Source organism: Nycticebus coucang, chromosome 13 (genome assembly GCF_027406575.1).
Source record: "Nycticebus coucang isolate mNycCou1 chromosome 13, mNycCou1.pri, whole genome shotgun sequence".
NCBI classification, from domain to species: Eukaryota; Metazoa; Chordata; class Mammalia; order Primates; family Lorisidae; genus Nycticebus; species Nycticebus coucang.
The window spans coordinates 38,714,282-38,729,591 of NC_069792.1; the positions used below are offsets into that span (position 1 = coordinate 38,714,282).

General features: G+C 34.3%; 1 protein-coding gene across 15 annotated transcripts in view; it reads left to right on the forward strand.

Annotated features, from left to right (window-relative positions):
- The window catches only part of RALYL (RALY RNA binding protein like), a 958,719-nt gene that overhangs the window by 877,833 nt on the left and 65,576 nt on the right, over nt 1-15,310 (forward strand). For 10 of the 15 annotated variants that reach the window (XM_053559029.1, XM_053559028.1, XM_053559027.1 and 7 more), the window contains one exon: nt 12,383-12,555. The exons of the other annotated variants lie outside the window; for them this stretch is intronic. In XM_053559029.1, the coding sequence (XP_053415004.1) occupies nt 12,383-12,555 (173 nt within the window). The remainder of the gene's footprint in view (nt 1-12,382; nt 12,556-15,310) is intronic. 15 annotated transcript variants of the gene reach the window in all.

A 15,310-nucleotide genomic window follows, 5' to 3' on the forward strand; every position in this document is an offset into this window, starting at 1 on the left:
AACTCATTTAAATATAAATTACCTCAAAGAGAAAAATGTGATCCTTATTCCATCATATTATACTTTTCAGTTTCCTGCAATGAATAGTACCTTCCAAATTTCATCTTGTTATATTATCTATAAACGTAACACTAAAATTCAAAGCTTTCATCTTCTTATGAAAAGATGTCACTTATTTTTTGCACGTTTAAACTTTTCCAGTTGTGAGACAGTTGCTGTTAAAATGTTCAACTTAGCCCTTTCATATTTATGTCTTTCTTATTTTACCATGTTGTAAAGAAAGTGAATTTATTGAATATATAACTTTATTCTGTCATATTTAGTTAATATATAACTATTCCTGCATAGTATCTATATTTATGAAAATAGAAGATGATTGTTTTCTATATTTCTTTATGAAAAGAAATAAGGGTTGTATGGAAAGAGTTAATACTACATTATGCAAAGTGGAATGAAATACATTAAAATTCATGAAAAAATACTCAGTGTCTCCTCATAAATTTAAGGGGGCACTCATTTTAATGCTTAATTAGAAGAAAACTAATTATTTGGTAGCTAGCATTTATTCTTCATTATTGCTCTTTTATACATATCTCATTTCTATTTACTATTAGAAATTTGATAATATGCTAGAATATTTCTAGCACAGAAGTGGCAGGAAGGAGATGGAGGATTAGGAACAGAACCTGGGAAATGCCACACAATGTCAAGCATGTTCTGAGTTCAGGTTTCATAGCATCATCTTTTTTCTTTGAAGTGAATTCCTAAACTCTTGGTAGTAAATGCAATGAAATGAAATACAATTACATTATTTTGGAATCTCTGCACCTCAGATTACTCCTAATAGATGTGTACGTGTGGTGTTCTGTCTCTTCATTTGATATTGTAAATTTCCTGAGAACAGATCATGTCTTCTCTCCCCGCAATGCACCCAGGACCATTTACCTGTACTATGGACCAGGCATGACTTAGGAAGTCATTTAAATTCTTCAGGTCTCATGACTCTTAAACATAAACTAGAGAGATAGATTATGGGCTTATAACAGATTATGGCCTTATATACTTCAAAATGAAGCCAAAATGTATTTTGCTTTCACTTGGTTCAGTTATCCTTTTTATGTTTTCTGAAACCAAAGTTAATGTCTATTCCCTTGTGATGTAGTAGTCAGTTAAATATTTAAAGAGAGCTATAATATTTTCACCCCTCCAAAACCTTTGAATCAAGGGGTGATGTAAGTGGCTCACAAATATTCATTGCACTCTAAATTTGGGAATAGAATCTTCAAAGCCTTTTTTTTTTTTTTTAGTCTATAAAAACATCAACAAGTCCTTCAGCTACTTCTCATGTAACTTGTTTTCATCTTGAACCAACTTAATCATTCTACAGTTTGTCGACACAGATTATGGCACTCAAAATGAAAAATGTTGCCCTAGATATGATCTAACTACTATAACTTATAATGTGACCACTATTTCTGTTCTGAATGCCTTACTGCTATTGTATATTCGTCACAGTGAATTAGTGACGTATATACTTCAGATTACAATGGATCAAACACATAAATTGAGCTTTGCTCCATCCTGAAACTGCATTAAAATAAAGATAGGATTCTAAACAATAAAAAACATTTGTGCCGAAAGAAAATGGGCACATTTCAGAACCTGGACAGCAGATGGATAAGTGTACCTCACTTAGTACAACCTAAAAATCTAAGTCCAGTTTTAATCAAAAACTCCCCAAAGACTGAGAATTCAAGGCATCATAGTCCTCTGAAATTAGTGGGTATAAATGGTTGGAAGTCTGTTTAAAAACAGATACCTGTATCCCCATTCACAACTAACCCTGCCTCTCTTTGGCAGAAGACTGGAGATGTTTCCTCTAGAAAAGCTGAAACAGTGGATCTAAGGGTTGGTAGACAAGAATAAAATTTGAGAGTAGTTGAAAGCAGGGAGAGAGGTGAAAGTTGATATAAATACTGTAGAGATGGCAGGTTTCTCCTCTCCCTGTACTGCCAAAGCACTAGCAGAACATTAGAAGAGTCTTCAGTTGGGAATATGAGCAGCCCAAAAGAAAAGACTTAAAGATGCAGACCTGAGGTCCCCCAAAGAAATCATCAACCAGATTACCCTACAGAAGAGATATCCCTCTGTGGTTACAAAGTTGCCAATTAGTATTTTATTGCCCTATTGTTAATATGAATAAGCAAGAATCACCAGACGAAACAATGTTTATCTAATATTTAAAGCAAATACCGAAGAAAAGGAAAAGGAAATCAGAGGAAACGGATTGTATAGGAAGGATAAAACTTTGAAAAGAAAAAAAGAAAATCCCCCCAATACTGATTAGTATCCTCAGATTCTCAATGAGATATGAGGACACTGTATTTATGAAATTAAAACACAAAACTATAAAACTGAGTATTCAGAGTATTTAGAAATAACTTAGGATAGCACAAATAAATAACTCAATACAAGGATTAGAAGACAAAATTAGAAAACACTCCCAGAAAATGTGAAAGAAAATAGAGATGGAAAATAGGAGGTGAAGGATATGAAAATTACAGGATGGATAAAAAAATTCCGTAGGGAAAAAGGAGGAAGATTATCCAAAAATTTTTTTCCAAAGAAAAGAAATAACAAAAATCTGAAGGATATAATTAACTAGATGGAAAAGTTCCACCAAGTGCCTAAAACAGTGTGGGACAATACACGTCAAAGCATATCATGGTGATATTTCAGCACATAGGGACAAAGAAAACATTCTATAACTATAAAGTGAGAAAGAAGCAAAGAGAGAGAAAACACTTTTTTTTTTTAATTTTATTTATTTTTATTTTTTTTTATTGTTGGGGATTCATTGAGGGTACAATAAGCCAGTTACACTGATTGCAATTGTTAGGTAAAGTCCCTCTTGCAATCATGTCTTGCCCCCATAAAGTGTGACACACACCAAGGCCCCACCCCCCTCCCTCCATCCCTCTTTCTGCTTCCCCCCCATAGCCTTAATTGTCATTAATTGTCCTCATATCAAGATTGAGTACATAGGATTCATGCTTCTCCATTCTTGTGATGCTTTACTAAGAATAATGTCTTCCACGTCCATCCAGATTAATACGAAGGATGTAAAGTCTCCATTTTTTTTAATGGCTGAATAGTATTCCATGGTACTTTTTATATAAAGAAACTGGAAGCAGAAAACGATAGGGCCTCTCAGCAGCCACACTGAAAGCTACAGGGCAATGAAAACATGCCTAAAAATTCTGAGGAAAGATTGTTTACAACCTAAAATTCTATACCTAATATCAAAACGATACTATAAAATGTGAAGGTAGATGAAAGATATTTTCAGACATACAAACTGTCAAAATCTTTACCTTGAAAGCACATGTTAAAAGATAAACTTAACCACACTCAACTTATAATGAGTTTATTTGAATCAGGCATTGCCAGGCCACAAGAGATTTAGGACACCTCCAAGGGAGCAAGAAAAGGGGATAACTTTTATAAGGTGCTTTCAGAAGCAAGACAAAGAAAGTATGTGATTGGTTAACATGGAAAACCCCTAAAGAGGCTAAATGGTGGTTTCTGATTAGTAAAGTCTCAGATTAAAGGTTGTTGGCAGTTTTTGATGGCGTAAGGTTTCATAGGTTCAGTAATTGTGAGTTGGGTTTCAGTTTACTTATGTGGGAACTTAAGAAACTGGAGCCGTCTCAACCTAATGGCCTCCTAGTTACTTATCTGAATGCACTCTTTCTCTGAAAATACCAGAGATGAGCTATTCCAGAGACCTAGAGAGGAATGAATCCAGATCAGAACTGTTCAGAAATTGTGGGGTAGACATTTTTAAGCCAAGAACATTGATAGGATAGCTAATGAGTGGGAAACTGAATTGAGAGAAGGAGGAATAAATTTGCATAAGCAAACAGAAAGACGCATATAGAGAACTAAATTAAATACACACACACAAAAGGGACAATATTTAATTCTGGAGAAAATATACATGAAGAAAAAATAATTTTAATTGTATACTGACAACTTAGCCACACAAAGTATTTTCATAGTTATAATAGAATTATATAAAAACTGAAAATGCTCTAATCCAATTCACAATATAGCTGTCCATGGAGATGGGCAGTGAGTAGGGATTCTACGAACAAGAACTGAGTGCTCAGGGCAGTGCCTTTAGCTCAAAGGAGTAGGGTGCCCGTCCCATATACTGGAGGTAGTAGGCTCAAACCAGCACCGGCCAAAAACTGCAAAAAAAAAAAAAAAAAAAAGAACTGAGTGCTCAGCTTCCTGAGGATGATGTCAACAAATGGTGCACAAAACTGACCAAGAAGTAGCAATATAAACATGGTATTTAAAAACAAGATCACATGTATTTTAAAGACTTGGCTGAGTGGAAAGCCTTCAAGGAGCTTGAAATGGTAAGAAAGTAGGAACAGAAGGCTGCTGTCATTTACAACAAGACTTATAGAAATATTTGATCACAAAAATAAAATGTTTTTAAAGAAGTTAAATATAAGTGAAAGAAAAGAGATTGAGTTGTCCTTAGCAACTAGATCAAAACTTTTCCTGCTGCTTACTGGATAGCTTCCTGTGCCTGTGTCTCAGTTAACTGTTAAGTGAAATTCCACTGGACACGTATTAAAATCAGCATGGAAGACTTTATGCAAGACTGTTGAAATAGGAGATGAAAACTGAACTCAACTCTGCTAAAGGAAAAGGAAGGAGGATTTTTGAATGCTGGACTCAGCTACTGGAAAAGTATTGGAGGATCTTAGGAGGAAGGTTGGTCAGTATGACTTGGCAATGTGTGTTTGCTCTTGGTTCTTATTAAAGTTAGGCTACTACAGAGAGTAGGAAACAACAGCCCCCTCTTCCTTAACATTGACATGCCAAAGGGATGGTTCCCAGGTCTTGAAAAAAACATTCCTGGATTATAGAAGATCTACATCTCAAATGGGCAAAGAAAGAATTACAATTACAAGTTTTATGAAGTAAATGCTCTAAGAAAAGAGTGGTATGGTGTCTGTGGTCAGACCGAGGGCAATATTGATGCCATGTTGGTAACAACCCGATCAGTGGTCTCAATCATTGAGCTCTTTCTTCTTACTGTCTCATCTAAACATACTCTTCTCTCTGTATCCTATCTCTGATGTCACTGTTACATTAATCCTGTCAAGAAATCCTGCAATTTTCTTGACAGGATTAATGTAACACCATCACATTATCTTCTGTTGCTACCAGAGCCAGTGTGGTCAGATCTTACCTTTGGCATCTCTTTACCCCACCTCTTCTCTCTGTTTCTCCAAGGCTACTGCTAATACTCAAACCCTCACCATCTCTCACATGTTTTGTGACACTCACCTTGTTTTTTTAACAACTTTATTGAGATATATTTTACATAAAATAAAATCTACTCATTTCAATGATTTAATAGTTTTGCTGAGTGGTGTAACCATCACCACAAATCATTTAGGACATTTTCATCTCCCTGACCATCACCTGTTAGCTGGTCTCGCCACACTAGTTTGTTTCCTTTCCAATTCATCTTCCTTATGACTAATAAATTAACATTACAAAAACATTTCAGGTCCCAGACAGGCATAAAACAGAACTAGCCTCATACCCCACTGGAGACCTAGTTCAGCCTACTAGCTGTAGGAAATTTGGGGAAGTCCTTATAAAATTTATTAAAATGAGGAAAATAATGTCTCTGTAGAATTGTTATGATATTTAAATAAACATAATAGCTCAGTAATTTTTAAATGACTTATTTTGAATTTTTGGTCACTCAATAATCCAGTGTATTTTCTATGAACCGTAAAGCCATTTTCTCCAAAAAATGTACTTACGTAACTGATACTTTAATCTAAAAACATTCTTCTCATGTTTATTTATGTGGGTATAAGAGGTATCATTCATATAAGTTTAATTTTTCTAAATGGTATTTGTTGGAATTATTGCATTAAATTCATATCATATAAAGGTGGTGTGACATGGAATTTTTTAAAGTACAGTTCATACCAGTATATAAAAACAAGGATTCCAAGACACTAGCTTGGCTATAATGAATAATGTGACTGTTTTTGTATCAACATTCTTTCCAACCATCTTCTAAGTACAATTCAGCTAACAATTATCTTGCAATTAAGCCAGCATGTCAAAAAACATAATTGCCAACTAAACCAATTTTCATAGTTGTATTACTGATAATAGATATGCAGCAAACTCAATTTAATAGAATGCTTTGAACATAAATCCCAACAACTCCAACTTGTTTTCTAAATCATGTATAGCTTTTGAAGTATAAATGAGATATACAGAAAAAAGTTTGAACATGAGGACTGAAATTTAATATCTGATTTTTTTCTTTGATAGTGTTTTAGAACCTTAGGCATTTTTCTTTAAGCAGAAATACTTAGCAGTCATTTGTACTTCTTTTCCTGTGATACTCATTATGTAGCTAGAACATGCGCCCCTAACTAAACAGACTTCTTAATTCTTGAAATTAAAATCGTCTAACTGTTGAAGAGATTTAAAGCATTCACCTGATTTAAAAAAAAAAAATGGGCCTTTTTTCCTCGAGATAGATTAGAAAACAGCCCAGGTTATAGAGTCAGAAATTTTAAGTTTTATTCCAACTCTTGCACCTATTAGATTGTGATCATGAGCACCTTACTTAACTTGTTCATGCCTCAGTTCACCTCATGTGAGAAACAACAAATAAGCCTAATTAATAAGCCTGCAGTATATTTCAAAACTAAAATTATGCCAGGCACACTGGTTCATGCCTGTAATCCTAGCTCTTTAAGAGGCCGATGTGAAAGGATTGCTTGAAGCCAGAAGTTCAAGATCAGCCTGAGCAACATAAGGAGACCACTATCTCTCCAAAACATAGAATTAGGCATGGTGACATGTGCCTGTAGTCCCAGCTACTAGGGAGGCTGAGGCAGGAGAATCACTTGAACCCAATAATTTGAGGTTGCTGTGAGCTGTGATGAAACCACTTGTAGTCTACTTCGGTCAATAGAGAAAAAAAAAAAAAGACTAAAATTAATGTTACACAGTCAGCACTTCGTAAGAACTCACTAACTTGAAGCCGTTAAAACCTTTTTTTTTTTTAAATCCATGATTATATGATATAAGAGATATCCTTCAGTCATAAACTGTTGGCTTTCTGGTTCTTAATCTACTCTTTTTAAACAATCTAGTACTAACTCCCTTCTCTGCTTAAAAAAGAAATGCTATAGCCATCCATCACTCTGACTCAAAGAGACTCCAGCAGGTGCCAGTGTTCAAAGGCAATCTCTACTCCTAACCACTGAAGGACTTCACATTTTATTTTAACTTGAAGACTTGTCAATATTACATAAACAATTTTCTTCTAAGAAAATCCCAGACCCTACATTTCACTCAGACTTCATGGTGAGGGGCTGTCACGTAGAATGTGGTAAGGGTTTTCTTTTTATTCTTTTTAACATCTATTTGGATTTATATTTTTTGCTACCAAAGTGCCAGATCAACTGTCACTTTGACTCTATGAAAGGAATTTGACAGCTGGACATTTATTTTCATTATTTTATATCATAGCAATTTATGAATATATTCAGCAAACACTTTAGTTTGTGTAAGGCTCTGAGTTAGCCACCAGGTAAACAAATATGAATAAAAATGGTTCTTCCCCAAAGAAACTTTAGTGGCAGAGATGTTAATATACATATATGCAAACACACATGTATACACACACACATTTACAATAAAAAGTAAGAATGATATTGAGAAAAAGAATTACACAAAGAGAATGTTATAAGTTTAGGAATAAACTAAACAATATTATTCATTTCTAAAAGAATTAAAATTAGAAAATTGTTCATAAAAAATAGAACAAGTTGCTTCATTTCTTTCTATTTCAACAAGATAATTACCAACCCCAAACTGCTTGTTAAACTGTGAACCAAGAGTTTAATAACCTAGATGTGCTTTCATGTGTGATTTTATTCATAGAACCTTTCCCTGTTTAGTGACTATAACATTTCCTATTGAGATCATGGCAAAGACTATGATGACTACATATTTACTAAAGCACAGGCAGTTTGTAGTTCTTTTAACGCCTAAGAATTAATTAGTGTTATAATTAAAGCTTTTTTTCCTCAACCTAGATAATGCCTTCTAAGCATTTAGCTTTCAAGCTAATGATTGAATGAATGAGGATAGTTCATAGGTTTTTTTGCATTGAATTGTGTCAACACACTATCAGAGGAATTATGCACATGTTTTATATTAGCATAAAAACCAGAGTGACTTAATATACTATGTCTGTCTAAACATAGAAATAAAAAGCCCACATCAAAATCCAAATCTAAAATTATCTTTCTAAAGCAAGATACTTATGATCAGTAGTGATGAATGATTTTGACATAGAAAATGTCTACAGCAATCAAGTAATCAATATAGATTCAATTCAAGAACTATTTCGAGCCTTCCATGATAACCATGGAAGGTTAGAGAACATTGGTCATTGCAAGACCATGTTCATGTGGTCTTTGCAATAAAAAAAAATGAATTCACATCTTTTTCCTCATTCGAGTACACAACAGCTCTCTGAAATAAATGTCATTTTTATACTCACCTGTTAGGGAAGAAAACAATCCCAAATTCTGTATACTTTCTAATACCTTTTTTTCTGTGCAAGGCATTCACAAGGGTGCAGAGCGCATCAATATAACTGATTTATGACATTCAGTTTACTAAAGATGGATATCTATGTCATTGATGTCTCTGATGATATGAAAAAAGTCATTGTGTATGACAATGAACTTGTGAGGCAATAACACAAATTTCCAGGAAGCTTACACACTAATGACAAAAGGATTTAAAAGCACAGTAGAACTAACTATAAAACAGTATTTGATCAAGGCTTTTTGGTTAATCAAAGGAGTAGAGATTACATTCATCTGGGAAGATCAGGAAAGTCAGCTCAGATTCCAAAGATAATTGAAACGAATTGGAACATAAATCCCGCTGAGGATTACGCATCTTTAAAGTCTAGTCCTACATAAGTTCTTTAAGAATCTTCAATGATTTCTTGGCCAGAGATTTTTTTGTAGAGAATATGTATATATTATTTTCAACATCAAGAAGCGAAGTTTCTCAGAGAACAAATATTTCTGTAATCATTACAGAGGAGATGGATATGCCTCAACGATATAGTGCACTCTTGAACAAGGGTTCATTTATGTGTTATAACAAAACCATAAACCAAATGACCTAAAATTGAGAAAGTCTGGCTTTAGGAAAAGTTAAAAGATTTGGAGCATTTTTCACTGCATAGAATAATAATCCCAAACTTCCATTCCTCTCTTTCTTGAGGTACCAATGCAAGTCTGCATTTTGAACAAGCCACATGGTGACCTAGAATGGGAAGAAGTAAAACCACACTTTGGAGAGGGTGGAGGACCCAAACCAGAGTGGCCAAATTCAGGGTACAGTCCAAATGACTAGTAATAGTAGAGGCAGCAGAGTAGAATAAGAGATATGGTTAATGTCCGAGGATTCAGAGCTTTTCAACACTCAAACTAGTCTGCTCATCACAGCATTTTCTCACTGGATCACAGTATAGATGTGTAGTGGGGATAACCTAGGTTAAAAGTCTAGAATTGGGGTGGCGCCTGTGGCTCAAGGAGTAGGGTGCCGGTCCCATATGCTGGAGGTGGCGGGTTCAAACCCAGCCCCGGCCAAAAACCACAAAAAAAAAAAAAAAAAAAAAAAAGTCTAGAATTGTAGAAGGCAGTAAATGATGCATGGAAGGAAAATGAGATGAGTCAAACCTAGAAATTCTCAGCAAATGTTAAACCTGAGGGTGTTTTTGCCCTATATCTCTTGCCTAACTTGCCTTCCTTTTAATCAAGATACCTGGGTCATCATCTCTAGATTCAACTAATTTTATTAAATCATAGCTATATACATTAATGCAATCATGGGGCACCATGCACTGGTTTTATATGCAATTTGAAATATTTTCATCAAACTGGTTAACATAGCCTTCCTGGCATTTTCTTAGTTATTGTGTTAAGACATTTATATTCTACATTTAGTAAGTTTCACATGTACCCCTGTAAGATTAAACTAATTTTATTTTTTAAATCACTTTTCTCTACTTAATTTAAGTGATAATTTTCTATAGTTAGTAAAAAGCCTTGTTTGAGTTTTACAATAACCACTTTGTAATCTTCACAATACTTTCTATGCTAAAAGTTATATAGACATCAGAAAAAATGGAAGAATTTCTGCTACCATGCTTGCTTCCCTCACTCAGTACACATGTACATGCACATGAGGATAAAAGGTATAGTTTTGAAAACATAATTCACATCCTCACTGCATGGGGGATGTTGGAGAAATTTGAAGCTAACAAGTTGATAGAAAAACATTAAAAAATACATAGCTTGTGTCTATGTATATGAAGTAAATGTCTTTCTTTTAAAGAAAAACAGCCTAGTTTTAGGTCATTTTTAGATGCCTGTAGTAATTATTTTTAGAGTTGGTTGGACCCACAGCACTTTTCCTTCTCTGAAACAGGGCCTCAGTCCTATAAACGTTTCCACCATTATTCCCCGATCTGACCAGGCCTCCTGAGCCACACGTACTGTTGTTGATGTTGTCACTTTAACATATGCACAATGGAGAATATACTGTCTTTTTTGCAGATAATAGTACACATTTATGTAATTTTCATGGTTTATAAAACATTTCCAAAATATAAGCTGTATTAATTCTCACAGCAAACCCCAAAAGTAGGTATAGAAAAGGAAAGAATGACTCAATGTTTAAATGACCTGACCAAGGGGCCAAAACTTAGACTCAAACCCAATGTCGTAATTCTACAGGTAAGTAAGTAATCTGGAACTAGAATCTTCTCATCTGACAGCAGACCTCAGGCATACTCTCATACTACTACTATCTTACTATCAATAAACTTTATCTTCTGGGGAATTAAAATACAGTAAGGTATAGATACATACTCATTTAAAGATGTAATTATTAGAATTTTAAACAACTTGCAGGAAAGAATATCTGCTTATTTATACATGTTTTTATCAGTTTGCTGATTTCCACATTAGTTATGTTTGAAAAGCTTTGTGCTGAATCAAATGTTTATATCAATGCTTACTTTCCTTTTAACTAACATTATGAAAAATTCTGGAAATTAATATTGCTAACATTTTTCGTTCTGTAAATACCTTTATTGCTATAAGATATCAATAAGTCATCTCAAAATGTGGCATATTTTAAAACTCAAATTGAATGATGGAATAATTATTTGATAAAAGAATAATAATCAAAACTACTGAAAACAACCTAGCTTTTAAATAGTCATGAACACAGTATAATAAGTTAGAGAAGGAGGAACATATGATGATCTTATTTATTTGATAGCAAATGCTTCTTGATATTTTAATAAAAGATGAACACCATCTACTAGGGGAAATTATTTTTATGCTGTCAGCATAGTATCTATTTCGGTAGATTTCTGTACATGGAATATACAGATGCTGGCAAATACAGGGAATTCTATTAATGTAGATTAATTATTGAGCACTTATTATTTGCAAGTCACTGTACTAACACTTTGATTTACTACTCCAAACCCTGAAAGTTTTAGGAAATTAAATGGATGAGAAAACTGAGGCACATAGGTTAATTGTTTCAACTTTATACAGCATCACAAAGCTGCTGGATGATGAAGTTTGACTTTGAACCCAAGTTGTCTGAAACCAGAACTTATGTTCTTCACCATTGTGGCTAACCACATCTGCCAACAGAATTTAGACTTCAAAATTTTAAAAGTTTGTTCACATAGTGCCTGAAAAACAATGTATCTATATTTTTACATTTTTACTCAATGAGTTTTTCTTCATCTTTCTCTCTTAAGTTTGAATTTGTTACTGAGCTTTCTCCATCCCGTTCCTTGAGTGAACAATTTCTATATGGTACCTGATTTTTCCCTTTTATTTTTGCTCTATTTTCCCCTCAGAGAGAACAGCCTTATTAGAAAGCTTATATATGAAATAAAGCATCCAGAAAGATCAATTGGTTTATATAAAACTTATTTATATACTACTACTATCTGGGTTCCCTAATTTTTGCTAATTCCATTAAAATAAATATGCTTACATGTAAGTGCATGTAGATATTTATACATAATTTACATGATTAAATAATTTCAACTGAAAACATAATATTCTCTTCTTATCTACACACATCTAACAATACGCAGAGTTTACCCTTTCATGCACTGTTTTTTCATGGTTTATCCAAATGGCTCATGAACAACCCAAGGTAGTAGTCATTTGCTTTTTCCCCCCCTCCCCACCAGAAGCTCAGAAGAAGCAATTGGAAGAGAGTATAGAGCTGATCCAAGACGAATGTGTGTCAGAGAATGCAGATCACTCTGCAGAGGAGCCTGCTGAAGGAGGGCCAGATGCGGATGGAGAAGAGATGACTGATGGGATAGAGGAGGACTTCGATGAAGATGGGGGTCATGAGCTGGTAGGAACCAAACATTTGGTATCCACACCCTTTGGATAACAGCACTAGCATGTCAGCGACTCATTCATTCTAAAACAAGGATTAAATCATTTGGGGCTTCTTTCTTACATGCATATATGTAAGGGAACACCAGATAGTGCTTTGCACATAATAAGTGCTCAATACTTTTTTTGCTAACTTAAAATGGGAGGGTGTAAAAGAACAAAGAAAAATATTATATATGAGATTAGGTATATCTGAAGTCCCAAATGGAGGATTATCTCCCAAAATGCTTCATCATAAGAGGAATCATGCATTTTTACAATTACAAGTGAACTATACTTAGAGATACTATCCTGATACCAAAAGACCACTACCAGAAAACACATAGCTCCTATTTTTATTTAATAGTTTCACTCACTAATGATTGTTGTCTGTATTAGTATGGCCTTGTCTTTTCACTGAGATGACACTTTGGTGTATGGCTAGTTCCCCATTTCCTATGCCTATTTTGCCTGATAATCAGTTCTTATGATTTGGACATTTCACTAAGACCTGATCCTTTACATATTCTATTTTCCTAATAGAAAATTAGGATAACCACATCAGGGACCTAGTAAATATATGCTGATAAGGATGTTATTTCTCATATTTTATCAACCATGAAATTAAATATACTATCTCAAAGGATTCAACTAGTAAAAAGGTGCAAGGGCAAGTGTGTGTACATGTATGTATGTTTTTGTGTTGCCAGCTCTCAAATAACTATGGACCAAATTAACACATTAACTGCCATGTTGGTTATATTTAATTTTGAGCCTGGGGCCTCATGAAGCATATATAACTCATACATCTCTTGTCCTTTCTTGACCCAATAAAACACTGTGGCCCCAAGGGGAAAAAATTTTTTTTCTAGTGTGGCAATCAATTTGTTAAGTCTGGCTTATTTGAGGCAATATCATATTCAAATTTATTTTAATACTGTTGCTGTTGTTACTTAACTAGTCTTGTCATGGTGGTTGTGGTTGTTTTGTGTGATAACCACTTTATCAATAGTTTCAAACATAGCTTAATTGTATAGAATTCTATATTGACTTTTAACATCTAGGTCTGTTAAAATTCATGACACTTTTATTTAAACCTTTTAAACATGAAATTTAAGAACCGCTCCTACTTCTACAAAACTCTGCATCAGTTTGAGAAACTTAAGCCCCTGTTTTTAGAATGATATTGATTTCAGGAATCTATTAATCAAGGATTAGAGTGAAGGACAAACAAGTGTCTTCTTAGGAATGCATGATTGGGCAAACTAATTCAACAATGGGATTTCCTCGAAGGTTCTAATCAGACCTTAGTTGTCAATATTCCATTGTTACAGCTCCTGTCCAGCTCTCTGGAGGCCTCTGTGTTGCCATTTCCAGTGACTACCCCTCTGTTATTATTTTGATTTACTTCTCAGCAGAATTTTGCATCTCTGACCACTCCCTTCTTCTGAGAAATTCTTCAAACCTACCAATTGCTCTTTCTCAGTCTTCTATGCTAGAAATTCTCTCTCTAAACTCTTGGTATTATATTAGGTAGCTCAGAATTTTTTCACAGCCCAACTTCTCTTCCTACCCATGTTCCCAAGGCATCTTCATCAAATACCAGAACTTAAGTACTAGCTATTAACTAAAGATTCCTACACCTACATGTCTATTCCTGATCTTTTCCTTAAAATCCAGACTTAAATATTTAGACCCTTATTTCCATGTAGATTGTCAATAAACAATTGAAACATAACGTGACCTGAATTTTTTTTTTGATTTTTTTTTTCTAACCATCTTATTCTTTCCCAGTCTTCCTCATTCTGGTAAATAGCATCACCTTCACATGGTTATTACACCAAAAAAACTAGGATATTGTTGACCTCCACTCCCACCCTTATTAATTCTACCTCCAAATCACAGCCTAGGGCTTGTTACATTTCTACTTACATGTACTCTGGCCTGTGCTACGTCCCATCCTCTCTTTACAGATTGTTTTTTATAATATTCAGGCAGGTATTCTTGATTCAACTTTGCCTCATACAACTGATTCTTCACAGACGAAGGGTATAAACTATACATCGGATAATGCTGCTCCCTTGCTTAGAATGCTGGAAGCCTTTTCACCACATGCAGAATGTAAATTGTGATGAGGTTAGGTGCAGGATGTTAGTAGAAAGCAAGAACTCTGTGAAGAGAAAAAAGGAAAGTCCTCAACACTAAAGGGAAAGAAATCTAGAAGACAAATGAGGGAGTCAGACATGAAGACTCTTCCACTGTAATTGACTGTAGTAAGTCTGAAGATTTTGTGGCAGGTCTTTAACATTGTAATGGAAGTTTTAGCCACCACAATTAGGGAAGAAAAGGGTATCCATATAGGGTCAGAAGAGATCAAACTTGTGCTCTTCGCAGATGATATGATTGTATATCTGGAAAACACTAGGGATTCTAGTACAAAACTCTAAGAAGAGATCAAGGAATATAGCAATGTCTTAGGTTACAAAATCAACATTCATAAATCGGTAGCCTTTATATACACTAACGATAGTCAAGCTGAAAAAATAGTTAAGGACTCTATTCAATTTACAGTAGTGCCAAAGAAGATGAAATATTTGGGAGTTTATCTAACAAAGGACGTGAAAGATCTCTAAAAAGAGAACTATGAAACTCTAAGAAAAGAAATAGCTGAAAATGTTAACAAATGGAAAAACATACCATGCTCATGGCTGGGAAGAATCAACATTGTTAAA